Raw genomic sequence first — 23,367 nt, forward strand, 5'->3', positions numbered from 1 at the left:
TTTATTTCAAGAATTGTGACTAGCACATCATGAGGAGCTAGGTTATTATTCTATGAAAATTTCGCTTAGAGCGAGCTGGTTATTAGAGAGAAGTTCTGCAAGTAAAGCAGAAACATTTAGCACAATTGCTGTTATTGATTCTGTAATTAAGCTACTTTTCCTTTATGTAATTAAAGACTAAAGGTTTGACCTTCATTTCATATGAAATTTCCCACAACATCAGCAAATCGTAACCGCTTCAACAGATGGACATAGATGGAAAATGGACGTATAGTCAATATAATTTTCACACCATTTGGTTAAGTCACTAACAGTTTTGAATGTTGTTTTCTGAGCGAAATTGTATAAATGACACTAATACAGGACATTGGCTGCAGGCCTATAGAATTATTGCTCGGTACTTCAAACGCGCTGTTAACTAGGTATAAACAAGTGAACGATTTATAAAGTAACATACATCAAAGGCAGTTGGCAAATGATGGCATTTATTCAGAATAGTTGAATACTCTGGCATACTTGAAAATTTTGATTTGTTTTACCTTATTATGTTTTACAAACAAAAAAGAGAAAAGCAGCAAGGAAATTAACGCGCTAACATAAGCGTTTTTGTTTTTAGATGATGTTCTCTAGGATATGTCAGCACCAGACTATTTGAAGTCCTGTTGCTATATGCACATTTGCACTCGGCTATCATTACATGGAATTTTAAGCAGGTGAGAAACAACAATGGCGTTCGTGAGTACAAGTAAAGTGAGATTTCCGTCTTCATCTGAACATGAACGTGAACTCATTGTGCTGACTTAAGATGCAAATTCTACGAAGATCAAGTCGTCTGTCAACCGGGCCCTTAAAATAGCCCATTCCCGGTAGTGGGGTATATACCCCCAAACGAGAATTTCAAAATACAAACACAAGTGGAAAATTTCCGGTCGTCGTGTCTTCCTTCGGAACACCCATGGACATACATGTACATTGTAGATCATATATAACCGTTATTATATTTTGGATAAACCTGCCAAGTTTTATTACAGTTTGCCACCTACTAAACATCTTAATGCCAAAGGTATAGCGACAATTTACAATGGGTACAAAACTTGATCTTAGGTTCGACAGCATGGCTGGTTTATAAATTTAAATGAGAGAATAAGACATGAAATAGAAATCCTTGATGCCATCAATATAAAAGTTTCAGGTTAACAGAAACAAGCCTACCGTCTACAGATAATGGTGTCTGATACCGTACGGAAGCGTATAAGTCCACTTACAAAGGTTTGAGATACTATAAGTGGCCTTTCTACGCTTCCGAAGTCCAGAATAAAATTCTGGCAGGAAAAATCAAAGGCTCAATCCGGGGGGACACCTCAAAACCCTGAAGAATTGGCCCATTATGCTCTGATTGTAAATTCCCGTCTACCCCTGCACCAGTCGGCAACCGAGCAACTTAACAGCTCAAGCAAAGTGTGTTATAGGCGACCCGAACCTCATTTCTTGCAGATGGTTTAAAGGTGACGAAACAATTTTGCTTGAAATCTAATCAACGAGATCTAAATAAAAGTCGACCCGACTGGCTAAATTGTTAAAACGAGAATTTTTTCAAGCGTCTGGTCTCACCCCTGCCTTACCACAAAGCCCAAATACCTAGGTCGTGATCTTACTAAAGGTTATGACGGAAATGCTAGTTTCAGGCCACACAAGACACAATACTGGCATTACGCCACTTGAAACTGCACGGGTCTCAAAAAAATTACAATGGAAATTACCTCTAACACTTGTATAGCTATATGCCAGACTAAACCTAACACAAACCCTGACAATCATTATTTTCTTTCTGTAACAAATGTGTGCCGTACTGCTTGCTATCCCATCCATTTTAAGAGGTTTGTAATTATTTAAGTAATATTTCTAATTTTATTATAAAAAGCCTCATTGTTTAATAGTCACAAGGGTTATGAGTATATTAAAATAAGCGAAAGTAATATTTCCAAACACAATACTTCCAAATGCGCAAATCGTACAGCAGTGGCTTCAACTCCAGGTGGAGCAGATTAAGGACCTTGCCCAGCAAGGACAGTCTACAGATTAAGGACCTTGCCCCTTTCTCGGAGCAGTATGGATTGATAATTTCTCCTTTGTCTTGAAACTTGTGTATTCTTAGCATATAAAGGACGAACCGTGTGATGTGCTCTTCAACACGAAATTCATTACTGTCTTGGGTTTTGTCAGTGCGTCTTTGGATTGTCAGCACATTTATAACGAGGTTGCTTTTACAAGGCTTTAAGTGAAGAGGAAATAATCTTCTGAACAGCTTTATACACAGAAAAGCTCCTGCCGTCGCTACTCTGACGCATGCGTGCATTTCTTGATTTGCACCAACCTGAAGCCAAATTGATTGTATATGATCACACTCAATCCAAGAGTATAAGCACCAACCATAACCAAAGCCCAAGTTTCCTCGTTGGCCTTGGCAGTTAACCTTGATATAACATGTCTCCATAAGAAGGAGGAAATTTAGAAGAGCATGTCCTGTTGGCACGGAGAGGCAATTGGGTCCCAGACAAGCGGCAAGACAAAAAATACGAGCCAGCATCTGGCCAACGGCCAGGACTAAAAGGGAGTATGAAATGAAATCAGAGTGCATTAAGCCTATATAAACACGCAAACCTGAATCTAGGGAAGAGTTTCGAATACAAATTATTACCTAAAACGGTAATCCATTTCTACATTATCCTTCAGTTTCTGCATGAAGTTTGTTCAGAGTCTGACAGCCTTGAATCACGAAATGAAAGAAATCACCGAGTAGAGACCTGAGTTGTGGCATTGATCCCGGATAAACCATGTTCGATCTGGCAGTCGGCTTGGAAACAAGACAATGTAACTATACCGATGGCCAAATTATTTCGTTAAAGATCTCGATGGGAGCTAGAATGTTTCCAAGGGAAACTGCCATCGTTTTTAATCCTGGAATGCGTTTCTGTTTCTCATCAGGTTGTTGAACCCCGTTTTCCCGGCAAACACAAAGATTTACATTCTTAACCTTGGTGTCAACGGTGCGGGGATTGATATCGATAGATATCACCAAATTTGGTCATAACTTTTTCAATGGGCGAACTTGGCAAAGATTTTTTGTAATCCTCACCCCAGGCATACACGACAAGCTTGTAGACTCCCATTGGCTAGACCCCAACCGCTGCCGAGTTAAAATTCTTGAAAGATCAGTCACCCCAAGGAGCCCATTTGGTCGGTATCAGGAAATGTATCACTTTGTTGACAGACATGTACAGACTGGACGACTCTTTGGGTTTTGACCTGGTATTACTTCCACTTCCACAACAGAATAATGTAATCTTGTTAGAGGGGACTTCAGGAATGCATTAGCTATAATAAAACAGTCGTTTAGGTTCACGCATGACCGGGAACTGACCTGGAGACTACAATCGCCACATGGAAAAATGGTGTGTTTAAGGTGGCGGAGTCTGCTCGGAGGGTTTGAATATCCCTGACCCCGCAGTTTCAATAAGTCTTGGGAAAAAGGGGGAGGTGTTGAATTTCAAGTGGTGTTCACCAGATAACTAAAAGCATATACTCAGTCTGGATTTAATTACATATTGGTGGACTTTATTATCAAATTCAACATCATGTAAAATCTTGTTTTTGTACATACGTGGGGCTTACTCAGACTTAATTATGCTAAACCCTTCTACAACACGATAACACATTAGCTTGCTCTGCTATTCATGTGACTAAATTATTGTCAATCTTGTATTCGAGTCACGAAGCATCGAGTCCAAGTCACATTTCTCGAGTCTAAGTCATTTGCTTTTCCACGTCAATTCATAAAAAACTCGAGTCGAGTCGAGTCTGAGTAACGAGTCATACAAGTCTGATTACTGAAAGCAATAGAGATTGGATCAAAATAACTGCGAATCCATTAACTGCAACTTTTTTCATGCAACCTCATGGATAAGGTGTACGGAGCTTATAAGGACCACTTGCAAAAAGTTTCTTTTCGAGATGTTCGAGATGGCTTGTTACTATCTCGTCGCGGGGAGTTCATTTATCTTGCCGCGGCGAGTTCCTCTTGCCACGGCGAGTTAGGTAGACTAGCTCAACTCGCTGCCTTTTAAGACTCAGTCTGGATACCAGATCCAATGATTCAGACTACTCTTCAAATCAATGGTCCTGTATCACCAAGTGTCCACGTGACCAACACTCCTCCAGACTTCCAGAAATAGTCGAGCTATTCCGAACTTTTCCTGTCTATTTTACATTTCAGTTTAACGTCAACAATTTTCTTTAATGCTCCTCAAGATTGTAAAAGTTGTTATAAAGATTAAAATTAACAAAATTGGTATCAAAATGAGTAAAGGGAGAAGATAAAGACCATTCGGATGTAATTGGTAATGTTTGGGCAGAGCTAGGGTCGAAAAGATTGGAAATGTTTTGATAAATGGAAAACATTTTTTTAAATGGAACGTGTTTTAAAGCGAATGTCATTTAAAAAAATTCTTATTTTAAAAATTTGGAATAGATCATTCAAAAGCAGAACGAAGTGTTAAGGATCAAATACATTTTTTATAGATTGGATGAAGTTTTAAAGAGGGGATGAATTTTCATTGACGCATAGACTCCAAGGAATTTTCAAAGAATGCATAGTTTTAAAAAGCCAAAATCTTTCAGGATTGGAACGAATTTTTAAAGTCCCAACTTTTTTCAGATTGAAATAAAATATCTTGTACAGAATAGACTGAACATATTTTGGAAATGGAAACATTGTTTTAATTAACGTAAAGCAGCTATTTGGTGCACGTATTTTACAGAAAATATCATGCCATCCTAAATTAGAAAGTATCCAAATTAACATAAATCCAAATTAATAAGCAACCACAAATAATAGCAACTTGTGAAAACTTCGTTAAAACAATCTTGGAAAATTATGCTTCCCTTTGTCAAAAAATATGCTTGAAGCACTATGAGGCTTTCGCAGAATACCATTTAAAAAGATCGAATGCTTTTTATAGGCGGGTTTGAATGCTTTCTTAATTTGGATGCTTTCTCAGATCTGATATTTTCTCGATTCAAATAATCTCTTGATTCGGAATAAAGTGGAATTTCTTCAAATACAAGCCGTTATACAAATGTTTAAGCCGTTACGTTGTAAAAATGTCTAAATTTCGACAAAAATGTTTACTTATAAAATTTTTTTGTTCTATTTTTAAAGAATTTTGAACTTTAAAAATTCATTCAGTCCTAGAAATAACTTTGCATATATAAAAATTCATTTGCTCTTTAAAAATTCACTCGATTTGGAATCTAAAAAAAGAAAGGAGACACTTAAGATTTTGTTCTGTTTTTGAAAAATATGTACTAAATTTCTCAAATACGAGCTTTTTCAAAATGACATTCGCTTAAAACAGGTGAAATTGAAAACTAACATGCAACCAATTTAACAAAAACATGTTCCAATTTTTTGACCCTAGTTGTACTTTGTAGTAGATGGTGTACTACGTCCGGTATGCCATGCATGGACAGTTCACAAAATGCTTGGTACAGACGGCGCCGGAAATGCGCGAATCTTAACGAAACCGTCCGAATGGTCTTTTTCCTCTCCCCTTTCATTTGCCTACCAATTTTAATCTTCGTAACATTTTTTACAGTTTTAAAGAGCATTAAAGAAAAAGTATTGACGCTAAATTGAATTTAATAGGACATGATCAGATCGGAATGGTTCGGCTATTCCCGGAAATCTGGGGGAGTGTTGGTCACGTGGACGTTGGGTGATACAGGACCCTTGATAAGAAGAATAGTCAGAATCATTGGGTCTGATATCCAGACTTAGTCTTAATATGCAGCAAGTTGAAAGAGTTTTAGCTAACTCACCGTGGCGAGAAAGTATCTCGAATGTTTTTTGCAAGTGGCCCGTATACGCTTCCGTAAAGGTGAATACTGTCTAACGATTACTGATTCTACGAAAAACGGGAAAACCTTATATACCCTTGAAATTAACAGTTATCACCTTACTTTATCTACGGTACTACACCCTGGGTATCACGTTTACGTAATGTGTCAGAAGTGACAGAATGGTTTTGTAATATTTAAGAAATTTTAGGCGTGTATAGCAAAGAATGGATAAATGTCAACGCACCTTCACTATACCAAATCTTGTCTTCCTACACAGTGGCACTATCAATGAGGCTGAGGGGCGTGAGCCTCCATTTTGTCTTTCTGTTTCTTTTTGTTTCAGTTTCAGTTTTTGCTGTATTCGGCTTTTTCAAGAACGAAGATACTTGTACCGTTATTAAACTACTAGCTCTGATATAGCCGTAAATCCCAGTTCCGTGTGGCACAACCGGAGGGGGGGGCTTGACCTTGGAGGATACATTCCGGTCCGTTCCGGTCCTCCCCTCCTGGGGGGCGCCACTGCTCCTAAGGTAAACATAACTGCGAGGTTTTTAGCGTCATCTGTGTAATCCTTGGTAATATCTAATTAACTTTTACTTCAGTTCTCTGGCTCAGAGACATTTCATACAAAGTCATGTCTTGTTTCTCAACCTGGATCTACTCCTTACAAGGCCAACAGTGAATTTTTTTATGCCAGTGGGATGTCCTGTTTCCTTAAGAGTCATTGCCTTGTCCTTTGTCATTTCCTTGGAGAGGTGATGAAAGATTGATATTCAGCTTCTCTGGCTTCTCTGCAATGTGGTAAAAACGACGAAAAAATACACTTTTACCAAAGCAGACCAAACCAAACTAGACAAACAAGCAAACTATAGCAACACTGAAACTATAAACACAACAAAACGATCAACAAGCTGTAAGCCCAACAGGGGCCATTCACTTTCGCACTTCTGGGCCAATGTTGGCAGTGTACACGACAGATTTTCAGTTTAATGTGCACACCCTTGACGGCAAAAGCGCTCACTTTCTCTCTAACTTTGCACTGTGGCTGCATGCAGCCACTGCCAGTTTGAAGCATGGCGGACACAACAGGAGGGCGCTATTTTAAGAGGGTGATTTTGAAATATCAGCATAAAAAATTTTACCAAACCCATATAGCCCCTCCTTTTGTGTTCCTCAAACTTCAAATGGGTTGGAAGGCTTGTGTGTAATTTAGTGCTACAGCCTATGAATTCGGACAAGGCTTTATTCCAATCATCAACAATGCTTCTTTAACTTCACTCACCATAAATTTCACAGTTGGTTCCAGAGTACCTGTCAACGCACTTGCAGAAATACCCACTTTCAATACTGGCGGACCGGTAGCACGTCCCGGCAAGGCTGCAATCTTTGTTCTTACATGGGTGATCTACAACACACACAAAAAAAACCACCCATACTCAAGTGCCTATGGATTTGTGTTGACTTGCGAACCCCAAGTTGACTTTATTGATAGCTCACTATAATTAAGCAGTTGAATGGTGACATTGAATTTCGTACGAAGGCTGGGAAACCCTTCGACGAGTGACCACGGCTTAAGCTGGGGCACACTCACGTGACTTATATCACATGACAACAATGAAGCAAGAGATTTTTTACGGGGTGGGGTGGAAAACCCTTTTCCATTGTATTTGTTTGACAAAATACTTATGAAAAGAAGACATAGATGCAGATAAATACTAAGAGTGCCTTCTACAGGGTGTTTCAAAAACGTATACATATAGACAATTGTCACAAAATTAAAGGTTTTTTAGTTTCCTGAAATCTTTTATTGTGTACCAATAGACCAAAATTTCTTGTTTTGTTTACCATCACATCAATTATTAGCCGTTCTGCATGATGATCACAGGCGATTTACTTTTTTCAACTTTAAATTGGCTTGCACACAGAGTTGAAAGGTTAAAACAGAATTACAGACCGTGATTGAAAACTTGGGGCCTGCATATTTCAAATCTTTTTGTATTGTTGCTGTCTTTAATGTGAATCGGGAATATGGTCGGTACTGGGTACTTTCTGGGGGGAAAATTCAAATGTCTTGAAAGTTTTTGAGCCACTAGCTATTATGCTACTTCTTTTTGCGGGTCTGAGTTAAGCGTTCCTATCGCAGAATATACGTGTAGTGTGGATTACTTAATTGCCTTATAAAGAAATGCTGTTGAGATGTTTGAATTCTGTTAGAGGCAAATAGTGGTTCTTTGTATTACGCCAGTCGACCTTTGGAGTTTTTCAATTATTAGTGGTGCGCCACTTTTGAAACCAAATCATTTTTGACTTACTCAAGTTGCAGCTAGCTCCATCTGGCCCATCCTTGCAGACGCACTGATAGCTGGTCTGGAACTGACGACAGCGTTCACCCTCTCCGCAAGGCATGGAGTCTACACAGCTGTGATCGGTAGAGTTGTCTGGAAATCATAGCCAGACCAAAAAGCAAGACATAAGAAACATTATTACCTACAGGTACTGTGGTAACATCTTACATTTTGCTAACACTGGCCACGCGTTTACACACCATGCTGGGGCGCAACGGTCAGTGTGCTGTTAATGGCATTTGTGTTGCTTCTGCTGCCTCCGATCTCGAATGATCCAGTCGTCGTAGTCTTCAATTCTTGTACCGTTATACCTTCAATAAAGACACAAGCCTGGGGGTATTTCCCCCGTAAACCTACCGCTATAAATGTGCAAGCCTCCAGCTTTCGTTAGGATGAGCGGTCCCATTCCTTCGACACCCATGTCAGGAAGGAAGTTCATGCGGAAGAGTTGAGGGAATCGCCAATCCGTCCAAAACAAGTTGTCTCCGTACAACCAGACGTCAAACGGGTGGATCTCAATAGGGTCTACGTCAGCATGGATACGACGGTCATCACCGAGCAGGTCAGTAGACTCGAAGCGGTTCAGCCCAGCATCACACCAGTAAATTCTTCCACCTAAATAATCACCAGAAGAAACCCACACGCGCTAATACCAATACTGCAGTGTTGAATTGGTGTTCAAGAAACCTCTAGGTATCATATCCCGACAAGATAACTCATACATCCGTAAACGGATATCGAAGATGTTAACTGTAACAGCAGTTTTCACGTTTTGCCATCTGCACGTACTGTGAGAGGTAGCTTTGATTCTCCAACGTCGCAAGTTGGCTCTGCGAAAAAAACCTCGCAACTTATCGGCTGCGTTCATGATGCATGGGCACCACGTGACAAAAGTATGAACTATTGAGACATCAATTCTGTAGTATGTGTATTTTAAAGATGGAATATTATTGAGGAAATCTCAGGCCTCATCATCAGGTCACCTGAAACAAATATGAACCCCAGAGGCGAAAACCTTTTTCAAAAGTTGCCCGACCTCGGACGCACCTGTGGGTTTCTTAACGAGGGAGGAACATATCTGTGAACCCAAACCCCTGGCAAAAATGATTCCATGTCTCCCTTGAAAGTCAGCTTGGTGTTTGTTTTGGAATATGTTTTATGAAGCTCATATTTTTTCCATCATCCTCGGTCTTCTTCAGGGGTGTGTTACCTTCAATGTCCAGAGTTAGTCCACTTGGCCACTTGAGGTCTGTGTCTACCAGAACTTGGCGCGATGTTCCATCGGTGTTTGCCCGTTCAATCTTGGGTGAACTGCCTACCTCTGTCCAGTAAAGGTAGCTAGAATGTTACAAAATAAAATACACACTGAATCGGTATGCACTGCCAAAAAATCGCATAGAGCAAAAAATTGCCATATTGAGAAAAAATATAAAGATTGTCTGAGGTCACAGAATATATAAGATAGTTTGTTGGACTTAAAAATTGAACATCTTTCTTTGTCAGACTGACAATTCGTCTTAGAAAAATGGATGAATTTGAGCCATTTTCAGACACGCTTTATTTCTTGTCGGTGTTTTGGTCCTCGTCATATTCCTGTATGCTTGCGAGTCATGGACCTTCATAGAGGAATTGCAGAGAAAGATCCATACAACAGAAGTGAAATGCTTCTGCTAGTTACTAAAGCATCTCTAATTGGTCCATATATACACGAATATCGGCAGATCGCGCAGGACCCTTTAACTACAGATTTACAGACAACTGTGAAATTAAAAAGGGATAACTGAAACGGTACAGCTACGTCACAACACCTGACGGCCTTGCTAAAGCAATCCTGCAGGGAAACATTGAGGATAAAAAGAAGCAGCGGCAGGCAGATGAAGTAACAAGGCAGGCAACATTGAGGGGTGCATCGGCAAGTACTTCGCAGATACCCCGGCACATGCACATGACCGCCAGAATTTTAAGTCTGACCTGAGGCACCCCACGACTCTTTAGGTTTAGGGGTCAAGGCAATGCAAGACAGAGATTTTAAGAAATCTTGCTTTTGAATATTTACCTGTTCTTTGAATCAACAATGATTGCTCTTGGCATCACATCCGAAATGGAACCATTGGTCAGGTTGAGAACCACGGCTCGATCCTGGCCGTCCATTGTAGCTCGCTCAATAAGATCACTGCCTGAATCGGTCCAATACATCACTCGGTTCTCAATGTCAAGACTCAACCCATCTGGATCTGCAGCGATTTTGTTGCAATAGTTATGTTGAATTTGCAAGCACTGCGACAAAATTTATTATTGAACATTCTGAAAAAGTGGTAGCAGCATAGAATAATTTTTTGTATAACTTTATAAATCAGGGGTGTCAGTATCATCTTTGGGCTCTATTTTAGGGCATTACCACAGTTGGAAATTTATTTTTTCCTCACGGTCTTGCGCTTGAGAACAAATTACAAATCCAAAATGCAAGTATTCAAACAGTAGTAATTTCCAAAATTAAGTAACATCCAGACTTTAGCTGAGTTATAGAATTCTAAACACGCCAAGAATCCTCTCATAGAGTACTGCAGTTTTGCTTACTTTTCAGTCCCGATATAAGAACCAACAGGCCGGTACCATCCAGGAGGGTGCGACTGATGGTTGAAAGTGTGACGTCTGTCCAGTACACCATGCCATCGACGGGGGTCGTAGTCAATAGCAACGGGTCGGCTGATTTTTTGGTCGAGAACTGGGATTTCGGTCAAATTGAAGGTGTCTGTCGGGGCCACGAAGATTCCCGGGGGGTCTAGGTTGGCCACAAAAACCAGATCATGGGGCTCTAATATAAAACAACAAAAGTAAAAAATTCAACATAGTGAATGTATAATGTCATCAATAGCTGATGCTCTCAAAAATGATTTAGGAAGAAAATAGAAACAGTTGCACTGAAGAGCTTGAGTATGTTGAGAATTGTTCGATAAATTATGATGTTATATATGGTTTACTCACTGCTTTCATGTTCACAATTTTCCCAGACGTACCCAGAGGGGCATTCACACCGGTAGCTGTCAGGTAATTCAACAACGCACCTTCCATCATTCATACACGGGTTACTTTCACAAGGAGACACTGTTGACAGATATACAAAAGACTGCCAGGAAAATATTGGCCTGCTAATTGTAAATGATTGATCTTTTGCGACCATGCTGATCTTCAAAGACATCGTGGCAGGCAGTCTAACGGAAGGCTCAACCACATTTAAGAATTTTCACTTCAGAAATCTAAATCTAATTTGGACTCAATTAGTCCATTATTGACAATTCTGTGTCACTTAACCCCATGCAGACATTGCGCCTGAGATCTACTGCAAGGGTCTAGCTCCAACAATGCAAGAGTACACGATATGAAACTTCTACTTTGATTTCGTGAGTGGACACAACAGGCATTCTCATTATTCTCCAGTGTACTTCTTGGTGAAAAAAAAAACAATTATGCTTGAGCAGAATTTTAGCAGTCTAGGTGAGGATTGCGCTCATGAGCAGAGAGGTGTATCATTTTGTACATACCAAATGTTTCGCATGACTTGCCGGTGTATCTATCGGTGCACTGACAGAAATAGTCCCCGTCTGTACTTGTAGACTGGAAGCATTTCCCTTCATTTTTGCAAGGTGAGGATGCACATGGATTTTCTACGTGGCAGAAGTCAACGATAGAATGACACAGACTAAATGTTACATAACCAACATTAAAACTGATTTGTATGAACGCTTGAAATCGTACGAGTTTCTGAAACTTGTGATGAGCTATATGATCACATTTTTGTTATCTGTTCCAAATTAAGACATTACAAATACAAAACTACTAAATTTACTAGTACTTAGAGTCAAAGAAAGGAGGTGGTTAGGTTGCACAGGTTGTTAGTTGAGACATCAATATAAAAAACTGCTAGGCGAAACACCTTCAATGAAACTTAGCCAATGTTGTGTAGCATACTTGACACTTCTGGAATAGTGTTACGTGGGTGGAACTGCTATTCTGTCCACCTTGCCGCGCTCGATATAGTTGGTCTCAGGGAATCGTCGTCAACGCTTACGCCGTCATTTATTTTAGTTCACGTATTAAGGGGCCGTCCATAATTCATCATTTCACGAGCGTAGAAAAAGTACACTTTTCACTACCCCTCCGCCCTCAAAGTGTACATCAGGGGGCAAAAAATGATCATGATGGATGAAGGGCTCCATAGGCCAAACCCCCTATTGCCGAGGTACAATGATACATTTAAGTAGGCCTATTGTTATTTTAACAGAAAAGTAAATTTGAAACAAAACAATGTTCAAAACAACATCTTAATAGTCAAGGCTTGAAAGTAGTGAATCTGGTACTTTGTGGTACAAAGGAAGCGGCCCGGAACTAGCTAGCAAACACCTGTGAAATGAAAGTGGCCACCGATTCGCACGTTAACTGATCATCATTTTTTCATATTCAGAAAAAGCGTACATGAGGTCTTTAACCCCCCTCCCCTGTAAGGTTTGTACGCGCATGAAAATAATAATTATGGACGGCCGCTAGGTCTTCTTCAATGTGAGTTCGATGTGTTTATAAATAATTTAAAACAGAGATCACTTTCGAGGATTTCCTTCCTTAGCGTAACACAAAAATAGTTTATAATATTTCACGAAATGTGAAATGCTTTTGTTTGTTGTCGGCGACATTTTTTTTTTCAAATTACTGCATACGTATCTGGACTTAGCTGTGTAACCTGGACGTCTAACGAATCTGAGACTACAACTCACCTAGCTTACAGTTGGCCCCCGCCTCGCCATCCTTACACACACACTTATGGGTGTACTTGTATTGACGACACCGTTCACCCTCTTTGCATGTCATTGGATTTCGACATTCGTGAGCTGATAGCGTGTCTGCACAAAGAAGACTCCAAAACTAAACACTCTGAAGTCCTCACTTCTTTTTTCAGGAAAACTTTTGTGTTGAATAGCACAAAGAGATCCGAAGTAATGTTATCATTTCTTTTCTTGCCAAACATCGATTCACATTTATTTACTTGAAAGCATTGGGTTCCAGACACCATTTCCATGGGAACTCGGACATACAATATACGTTCTTGATTTTAGGTCCACTGAACGAGTATAGGTATGCCCCAGTAAGTTCACATTTCAAATTCTTTTTGAGCAATAAGCGTGGAGGATGTATTTTAAGCAAGTCACGATCTGCATACCGGCATAGGGTACATGTACATACCAGCATAGATGTGCAAGCCCCCGGCTCTCAAGAATGTTGTCGAGCCAAATAGGGCAACCGGAGTTGTAGGAATAAAGTCCATACGGAGAATTGTCTTAAAGCGCCAGTCAGTCCAGTACACGACTCCCCGGTGAAACCAGATGTCGAACGGATGGATTTCTTCCGAGGAGAGCTCAGCATGGACACGGCGATCGTTGCCGAGGAGGTCCGTGGACTCAATGAGGTCCAGCCCAGCATCACACCAATACATTCTGTTGCCTGGATTGTGAGGTACAAAATAACTCCAAGTTTCAATGTACATGAAGTAAAAGTGATGGCTTTCAAATTGTACAAACAAAGTTTCTCCTTACGCTATCAAGTTCCAGTTGATGCATGACCCTGCATTCCAAGAAGTGAAAAAGACAATTGAACCACGATTTAGAAGTCTGATAGTGTGCGGGCCTGAATTACAAACATTCGGTTGATAAATCTCTTCAGTGTGTTCACTCTACAGTGTGTTTTTGGACAGACGTCAAAAATCAACAGCAGCATAGGGCTAACGCATAAAAGGATGTTTTAAATGCATACAAAGTTTCTCAGTAGAAGCGCAAATACCAACATTAAATTAAATTACCATTAACCTATTAACGATGTTGAACTAATTTAGAGCAGTTGGGACTTGTCACAATACAATGACTGAGAGTTAAAAGTTGGACCGTAAGAAAGTAGCCTACCTCTTCAAACCTTGCCACTGTTTTACGACATTTACACCTATTACATCATATACCTTCTAGGTCTAGTGCCACACCGTTTGGCAGTTGCAATCCAGTGTCTACGAGGACTGTCCTAGACGAACCATCAATGTTGGCGCGCTCAATCTTCGGTGCACTGCCCCAATCTGTCCAGTACAGATGACTTCGGAAGTAGTAACAGACAAATGAAATGCAACTGTTAAAGTTTGTGGTTTTTCAAAATATAAACAGACGGTTCGCTTTGGTATAGTTGTATTCCCTGTTATCACACGTGACCTATTTTGGACTCCACCGTTTACACAAATGGTTAAAGATTTAAAGAGCACCTCCAAGTAAAACATGTTCGCTCTGAATTTATCCGTTCAAATAAATATGGAAGCATCTGAATCTAACGCAGTGTCATTTGTCTTCAGAGCTCAACTAAAACAAACTTATATAACGGGTTTTGCCCTTACCCAACGTATATATTAAATACATAAAACATTAAATATATATGTAAAAAATATGTAAAAATACATCTTGAAATAGTTCGCGGTACTTACTGCTTCACCTGACTCGGACCGGCCAGCCGACCCCGGCAAGCTCGGTGGTTAAGACGTCTACACTAGTAAGCAGGAGGTCGTGGTTTCGAGCCCCATCCGAATAAGCTTGTGACTTTTTTCGCAAGCTCTCGGACAAGCACTGAGCATACAGTGTTTATTAATATATACGTTGGGTAAGGGCAAAACCCGTTGTAGAAATTAACATCTCCCCAACGCAAAATTACATCTTGAAAATAAAACAACCTTAAAAGCTTTTTTTCTGTTCATGTCAAGATCCAAATTCTGAATGTAAATTGCGTCGTTTAGGAGGAAACAGAAAAAACGAGGGAACCCTCTCCCTGTGTTCTAAGTGGATGCCAAACCATACATCTAGTTATTGTTTGGCATGTACAAGGGTTTATCAAGAGATACTTCCATATTTATTTGAACACATTAAATCAGGGAAAACGTGTTTTCCTTAAAGGTGATACATTAATGAGAGGCTTCTACTCTACATTCCCTAAAATTGTTTCTCAAACCAAAGCTCTCCTGCCTTGCCCCTTCCAAATATATTGTCATTTTTTAATTAATAGATTCTCCCAATGAAATATTTGCATTCATATCCCTATGGTACTGTAAACGAACTGACAAAAAAGACTGTAAATGAATAACTTTAACATACCCGTGGGTAGTGTCAATGACAATTGCCCGAGGCTTCACCTCATCTATAGATTCATTTTTCAGGTTGAGGACTATTGACCGATCCTGACCGTCCATGGTAGCCTTCTCGATCAGGTCAGTAGCCTCATCTGTCCAATACATCACCCGGTTAACGACATCAAGGCAAAGACCATCTGGAACTATATAATACAGGGGAAGAGAAGGAACTCGAAGACTTAGTTGGTATGTTAGTTCAGCTGTATGTTCGTAGGCGAATATGGCAGAGCTCTACATCCAATTTTAATTGATCTTCAATCTGAAATTTCCTGAAATCCAAATCCTCTTTTAAATTCTTATGAAAATAAACTCAAAACAATGCATTTTCTCACAGAATGTACCCAATGCTATTGAAGAACTGCTGTGCGTCACATCTTCGTGAATTTTGAAATCTTTATCAGATTTATATGCCTAGTTAGATTTCCGACCCGCTTACCCTTTAGACCAGAAACGAGAACTATGACACCCGTCCCATCCACGAAGGCTCGGCTGATAGTTTTACGCCCAACATCTGTCCAGTACACCATGCCATCGACGGGGTCGTAGTCGATAGCAACGGGTCGACTCAGGTAATCGTTGAGACCAGTGATCAGAGTGAAATTAAAAGTGTCCGTCGGCGCCATGAAGATCCCAGGAGGCATTAAGTTAGCCACAAAGGCAAGATCGTTTGGGTCTTAACAGGGAAAATAAGAAATATGAAAGAAGATGCAAAGGATGTAAATGAAGCGATTTCAAACATCCTACAGGTTCACAACATTAAGCCCTCGATACTGGTAGATAACTCGAGTGAAGGCGTCTTTTCACACGTACGTTTTTGGGGTGGGTTGCGTAAATAGTACACTCATGCGTTTCACTTTCACGGACAAAAACATCGACTGCATAAACATACGGTATCACACTTGTTCGTTGACGTTCGGCAGTCAAAATCGCCTTGGAAGCGATTTCGATGGATACGGAACACTTTGCGCAAGCGCTGACGAACATATGGAAAGGCGCCTTTACTCGAAACAACGTTGTATGCGCTCCAGAAACGAATTTGATTTATTTATCAATTATACCCACAGCTTTTTCTTTCGCAGGTTGTTCCAACGAAGCCAGCGGTACATTCACATCGGAAGCTATCTGGCACCTCGTCAAAGCATGTTCCCCCGTTCATACACGGACTAGAATTGCACGCAGGCACTGAAACAAGCGTAGGCAGTACGCAAACAGTTTAAGTATCGGTTGAAGCAAGGAATTAATCTCCCACCGCTTCGTGGGAAATGGGGGGTGCTTATACCATCAGAAAAACAATTGAAAGATGTAAGAGTAATAAAAAAGAAAACGACGACAGACAATTTTAAATAGAGATGGAAAGGTGAAAAAGGCTAAGAATCATCATTTCGCTTTAACCCCCTGTAATCCCTCCCCCACTGGTGTTTCAGTCCCATTAGAAACAAACCCTGAAATTACCAAGATGTGAGAGTCAAGGGAAGGGAAAGAAAAATACTTTTCAAAAGCTGATTTAATTTCACCGTGGGGTCTTCAATCGTTGTGACATCTACCGACTCAAGGTTTGTCGAGTGTAATCAATTCAAGAAGAAATCTTAAGAATGCGGGATACATTAACCCTCTTTTCGTGAGTTTTTATGAATTCAAGATAATCGTAAGATCTGTCAGTTTTGCACTTAAGGGCGAAACTGTTATGGACATAGGCCGTGTTTGAATTGGGTATACTTTCAGTGGCTATGACTTAGCTTTTATCAATAGCACACCACGGACAAACAGCGGGAGCCCTATGCATTACACCTGTTTTGTCCTCATCTCTTCCACTCTACGATTTACCTACCAAATCGCTCACAGTAGGTTCCCATGTATCTGTCAGTGCACTTGCAGAAAAAGCCACCTTCAAGCCGGGAGGACTGACGGCAGATGCCTCCATTGTTGCATGGTGAAGATGCACACGGATTGTCTGAAGGGAATAAGACACAGAGCAAGTTTATTGGCCTGTTGGGGTGTACGGGTGTTTGTTTGTTGGGTTGTTGGGGTGTTTGCTTGTTTGTTTGTTTGTTGGTTGGCTTGTTGGTTTGTTGGTTTTTTTCTGCTGCTCTCGGAAGTAAGAAAAAGTCTGAACGTATGTGTAGAACAGCAAAGATCACAGTGACTTTCGCCGATTTTGCAACACTGTAAAAACTGGGGTGTTAAAATCAACACTTTTTGGTGTTATCCGATGACCACAATATAGGGTTTACTTTAACTCTGATGATGCTACTTTGCACACCTATAAGTGTTACAGTGCACTAGAAGGTGTTACAAGTAACACCAAATAACACCAAAATTTTAACAACAGTGAAAAGTGTTGGTTTTGTCTTTTGATAACACCGCGGGTGTTAAATTTAACACCCCAGTTTTTGCAGTGAATGAGCACAATATTCGTCATTAAAAATACTATATATACCCGGGTTACTGCAGTGCGCTGGGATATATACTTTTTATAAGCAGATGAAGTTTAGAAGATAGAGGACGCCATTAAACTTTTGCAGTGATTGACAATTATAGCTACAACCCTCACGGATGACTATTCAGTTGGATATAACGACAGGGTTGGGTATTCCAAAGTGAAGCACGTTCAAGGTCATTCGGAAACGCTCGTCAGGTCTGCCCTATCAGCGCAGCCCTATCTGGCACGTGGTTTCCCCAGAACGACCTTGCCTTTGTGAAATACCGAATTGGCTCATTAAACTATTACTTGATACAATGAACGTTGAAATGACGTACTGGTCAAAATCTGTTGTCAAACTTAATATCTAGCTATCATTTCACACAGAAGTGTGACTCATTAGCAGAGCCAAGTACTCCACTTAGTAGCTCACCGAGTTTGCAGAAAAGTCCAGCAAAGCCGTCTTGGCAGACACACTCGTAGTGGTCCTGGAACTGTCGGCAACGCTCCCCAAGCTTGCAAGGCGTCCTGCCAAAGCAGCTGTGATCCACGAAGGAATCTACAAATGCAAATAAAGGATTCCACAAATTTCAGTGTTGTATTCAGGGTGTTTTTTGGGGGGGTTACGTTTCTAAAAACGGAGGTTTTTTTTTTAAGAAGAACAAACCTCTGCGAAAGGTGGTATGTGTGCATTTTGACAGCTTGAAATTTGGCTTCAAAAATGCCAGCATGTCTCCACGGGCAACTTGCCGCATGTCCCTTGCTGGATACCCTACTGAAAATTCTAACTTCGGGATTGGCCACTCATTGATACTGCTAAATACGTGAAATGCTTTCTGACTTTTACAACGAGGGTCAAACGAAAAAGGTGATTGTAAACCATAATTTAATTAGGTAAGATTCATTTACCGTCGTGAATATGCAGTCCTCCTGCTCTTTCGAAGCCGGTGGACCCATGCAGACTAACCACTATTGGGTTGAACTGCATACGGACAAGCTTCAAAAAGCGCCAATCGCTCCAGTATAATTGACCTTGATAGAACCAGACGTCGAAGGGATGGATGTCGAACAGCAGGCTGATGATGTTATTGTAAAACGTCCGGGATCCTCCGTTGAGGTCAATGGATTCTAAACGGTCCAGTCCCGCGTCACACCAAAACAGCCTCCTGCCTAAAAATTCAAATTATTGAAAGTAAACTCTTTCAAAACAGTTTCGGGCAGAGGGCTATTGTGTGGAGATTGGCCAACATTCTATTGAACTTTTCGTGAATGGCTTGATCATGTATCAGGCTTGTCGACATACCATTCGTGTCCAAAGCTAACCCATTGGGCAGTTGAAGATTAGTGTCGACCAAGACTCTGCGGAGCCTGCCGTCGGTGTTAGCTTGCTCAATCTTCGGTGCACTTCCCCAGTCAGTCCAGTAGAGACGGCTGACAAATGAAGCAAAACGTTGAAATTCGTTTTTGTTTGGGATAGCACCTCAACAAAAAGATTTACAGTGGAGAAAGCGGAAACACAGACCCACACTTAATGCATAGATCTGCCGTCGTTAGCAATTGGCATTCCAGTTCCAGTATTCTGCAGGGTAAGGAGCTCGCTGTATACGACTGCAATGCTACACAAAAGTCCTTCTGTTAAGGTTGACTAAAATTTCTGTTCAAAACGTATATATAAATAGAAAATGTGGGAAACTATGGGGTTTGCACTATCTTTGGACTCTAGCTGTTGACGGCATTGCATTTGGATCTTCGTCTTTGATTGCGTAAAGAAAAGAAAGCAGCTTACAAATTAAGTACCTTACCCAAAGATTTCTGTTTTTATCTTCTTTTTTATCTACCTTTGTAATATAATGTTTTCAGATAATATGAAGTTACGGTAGTACAGAATTACTCATTGCTGGTGTCTACAACGATTGCTCGCGGCTGGACTGTGTCCACGTCCTCAGTTGGACTTCTGAGATCCAGAATCACGGAGCGATCAAGTCCATCCATGGTAGCTCGCTCAATCTGATCACTGCCTGTATCAGTCCAGTACATCATGCGGTTCACAGTGTCAAGACTCAATCCATCAGGGACTAAATATAACCAAATGAGAACCACTATGTGTAAAAATTATAACCGGTGCTACACACTGGGTTAAGAACAGCATGATTGTTATGGATTGGTGGCCTTAGCATGCAGTGCTGATCATCGCATTTCGCCCGCATGATGTACGGAGACGCAACATGCAATCCAGTCTTGGGCAAAACTTGTAGAATTCTGGTGGGGCATTCTTTCTTGGGTCTGTAGCTACATCGTCGAGTCGTGCCGTCGCATTTTCAGAAAATCACGTAAATGAATTTCCGTTTCTTCGCCAGGAGGGCGCTGTTGATTGCTCTAAGTGCGATGCATATCATTGTCTTCAATATAAGTTGCGGTACTTTTGACAAGTTCAAGTTGAATATAATTATGCTCAAAGATGAAAAGGTTGACGATGCGATGGCACGACGAGAATATGCGTAGAAGGTACGTAGCCACGAGACGTTTGTGGGTTCGATACTACAGATCTCAAAGTGCAGAACTTATCAAAATATGGACCGAGTGTAGGCCTAAACCGTCTCGAGAATATAAAGATAATCTAGGCCTAAAGGACCTCACCTTTAAGATTCGATACAACAACGTAAAAGCCGGTTCCATCTGGGAAGGCGCGACTAATAGTTTCACGCCTGACATCTGTCCAGTACACCATGCCATCAACAGGGTCATAGTCAACGGCAACGGGTGTGCTAAGGTGATCGTCCAAGCCAGGGATGGCAGTGAACTCAAAGGTGTCTGCCGGTGCTTTGAAAATCGCTGGAGGGTGTAGGTTGGTCACAAACACCAAATCGTATGGTTCTGGAGGGAATTGGGGAGCATACAACCATCACTTTTGCTGATTGACATCAATGACATTTTCACTTTGATCTGTCATCTTTGGTTGTTGCTCTAACAATGACCACAACCAATATGGAAATTTCTTTGAAATTTTCCCCGAGAGAAATCACATTTAAAGCAATGTTTTAAGGAATTTCTATGCCCCCTGCCTTCGTCTTCTGAGCAAAAATCCAAGCACTGAGTTCAATATATTGTATAACCATAGAAGAAGGTTGGTGCTTGATATGATCCGACAACATCATCAAATGTAGTGTTTGCGCGATTGCTTTTATTAGGCTGTATACCCGAAGTGTTCATGTACAGTTGTTGCCCTTATCGAACGCTTTCTTCTGGTCCTCTTTTAGGAATAAATAGCCAAGCTGTTTGTGAGATTTTGTGTTTTGTTTGAATCTTTTTTGTAACGGCACTTGTACAAAGGCGTATTTTATTAGATTTAACGATCACTCCCTGCGATGAAATACCGCATTTTGTTCCTAATGAACTAAGCTTTCCAGTAGTAGTGAACATTTTGTTGGCCAGTCTTAGCCAAATTCGTTCCAAGTCTTTGGCACTGATGTATATTGGACAGAGGAGACTACAATTACAAACGTTGCATGGATAATGAAACAGTGTATCAAAATTTAAAAAGTTTATTTATGATGGCAAAAGTAGGTCTAATATCAGGAATTTTTCTCTCTCTATTTCCTGGTCACATCGATAGTTTGTATTTAATTGCAAGCAAAAAATTACAAATTACAAGTACTGCCAGGATATTACTGGCCCCGCTTGTCTGGCTAAGATGCAGGCAGCAATAAGGCATTTTTGGAATGTTTTCTATTATTCATCAGACGCTGCGGCGACTATCACTGGACGCTTTGAAGTGCGTGAGTTCCAACTCCTCCTGTATCCTTCCTCCATAGTATAACCATGAAAGAGTGGACATGTCGGCATAAATAACTGGGATGTGTCAACAGTTCTTCCTAAACTTTGACACACACACGCCCTACGTGTCTTACGAATTATTTCATTAATCAAGAAGTTTAAACCAAAATAGAAATATGCTGACTCAAATATCGGTATTGCATTAGTTTGCCAAATAAGGTTGGCTTGAGGTCAGATTGAATTTTGCAATGCATTAAAACACAGTCAGCTTATGAGTCAAAGCACAGATGAACAAACTTTAATGCCCACAATCAGCAGACAAGGAAGTAAGACAATACAAAATGACATCAAAGATCACTGACAATTGGCTTGCATAAAATTTCACATTACGGAGCATGTGTCTCTCTCTTGAAACAACGGCATTGTAAATCCAACTAAGGCAGTGTCTTGAGGTCGAGATGCCCGGATTTGAGGCAAATATCATGTTAAAACATAATGGTAACGAGCTGGTTGTCAAAAGTATATGTGGGAAATTTTAAAAAGAAGTAACAAACTTCATCTCCGTAAAAACAAAGACGTACTTGGGGTAAGCTTGCTTTCATAGATCTACTTTCAATAGCCGGCATTTGTTGCCTTTTTGTGGGCCTATTGTAATGTTACGTTTGCATGCAAGAAAGGAACGAGTCTGCAAGGTCCGAAAATTGAATAAACTTAGTCTCTCACCACTTGTCGAAATAGAGCAGTCACTGTTGGCTGCAAACCAACTCAGGACGATGAGCGCCATTTGAAAAGATCGGCGCGATAGTCCTTTGGCGTTCATTGCAAATGTTTCGCTGATTTGTCGTCCGACAGTAAAGTTCAATCCAACACACCAAGAAAATATATCTCATCCAACAAGGAAATAATTCCTTCCCTGCGTGGCTTTTATAGCTACGTCCCTATCCTACGATGAGAAGAGTTCCTTTTTTTCCAGCAGTACCCTAGAAAGCGTGTCAAAGTTCCAGGCAGTACGCCAAAACCTAAGCATGTATGTAGATTCCAGATCAATTTGATTCCAGCTCAATCTGATTGGACGCAAGTTTCTTGCTCACAAGTCTAGAATATTCTCGGTACAGCGACAACTCTTATTGGCCAACGCTGACCAGATCACCGACCGATGAATAATGTAAAATTATTCCTGTTGCACAGGAGGCGTAAAATTTTGGGGTTTTTTTTTAGAACTGTATCTACAGTTTACATCTGGCAAGAGTCCAGAGATAGCCAAATGTCACTTGGCCGCTACCCCATTCTAGAGGCATGTTATTATAGAGCCCAGATGGCCCCTGATGACGCGCTTCCAGAACAAAATTACAGATTCTAAAAATTTTAGAAATTGTAATATTTTTTCGGTCAGTTACTTCTTAAAAAATCAAACTCGGAAAAACAGCTTTGGAAAAAATTCACTTGCATATCAATTTATAGAAACTGAAGAATTACCCCACTTCAAAGAGAAATATCCTGCCAAAAATTGACTTATCACTTCCAAAAATCTATAATACACGAAAACAAGTGCAATGCTGTGGTCCCGTACGCAGATGAACATTTACAGTTTGAAATTGTATGGTAGTCTGTCGGTAAAAGCCTAAATTAGAATAGATAAAATATTTTACAGACTTTTTAAATTCATAAGTTAATAAACTCAAAGAAATGATCTATTTTTACGAAAGATTAGAATATTTATCTAACCT

The 23,367-nt window shown here is 40.4% G+C and overlaps 1 protein-coding gene across 1 annotated transcript; it reads right to left on the reverse strand.

Moving 5' to 3' along the window:
* Positions 1-3,593: 3,593 nt before the first annotated feature.
* LOC110978301 (uncharacterized) lies at positions 3,594-22,558 on the reverse strand. Its single transcript, XM_022233198.2, is given in 23 exon segments — positions 3,594-6,689; positions 7,181-7,303; positions 8,211-8,336; positions 8,601-8,858; positions 9,454-9,581; positions 10,300-10,477; positions 10,821-10,923; positions 10,925-11,058; positions 11,229-11,348; positions 11,786-11,908; positions 13,013-13,138; positions 13,479-13,736; positions 14,245-14,372; positions 15,413-15,590; positions 15,884-16,120; positions 16,510-16,629; positions 17,276-17,398; positions 18,300-18,425; positions 18,776-19,036; positions 19,170-19,297; positions 19,758-19,941; positions 20,504-20,740; positions 22,364-22,558. Coding segments are annotated over 23 exon segments (3,573 nt in total). The 5' UTR covers positions 22,461-22,558; the 3' UTR covers positions 3,594-6,612.
* Positions 22,559-23,367: the final 809 nt, after the last annotated feature.

This window comes from Acanthaster planci, linkage group LG02 (assembly GCF_054643075.1).
Source record: "Acanthaster planci isolate LZ-2023a linkage group LG02, COTS_SCS, whole genome shotgun sequence".
Lineage (NCBI taxonomy): Eukaryota > Metazoa > Echinodermata > Asteroidea > Valvatida > Acanthasteridae > Acanthaster > Acanthaster planci.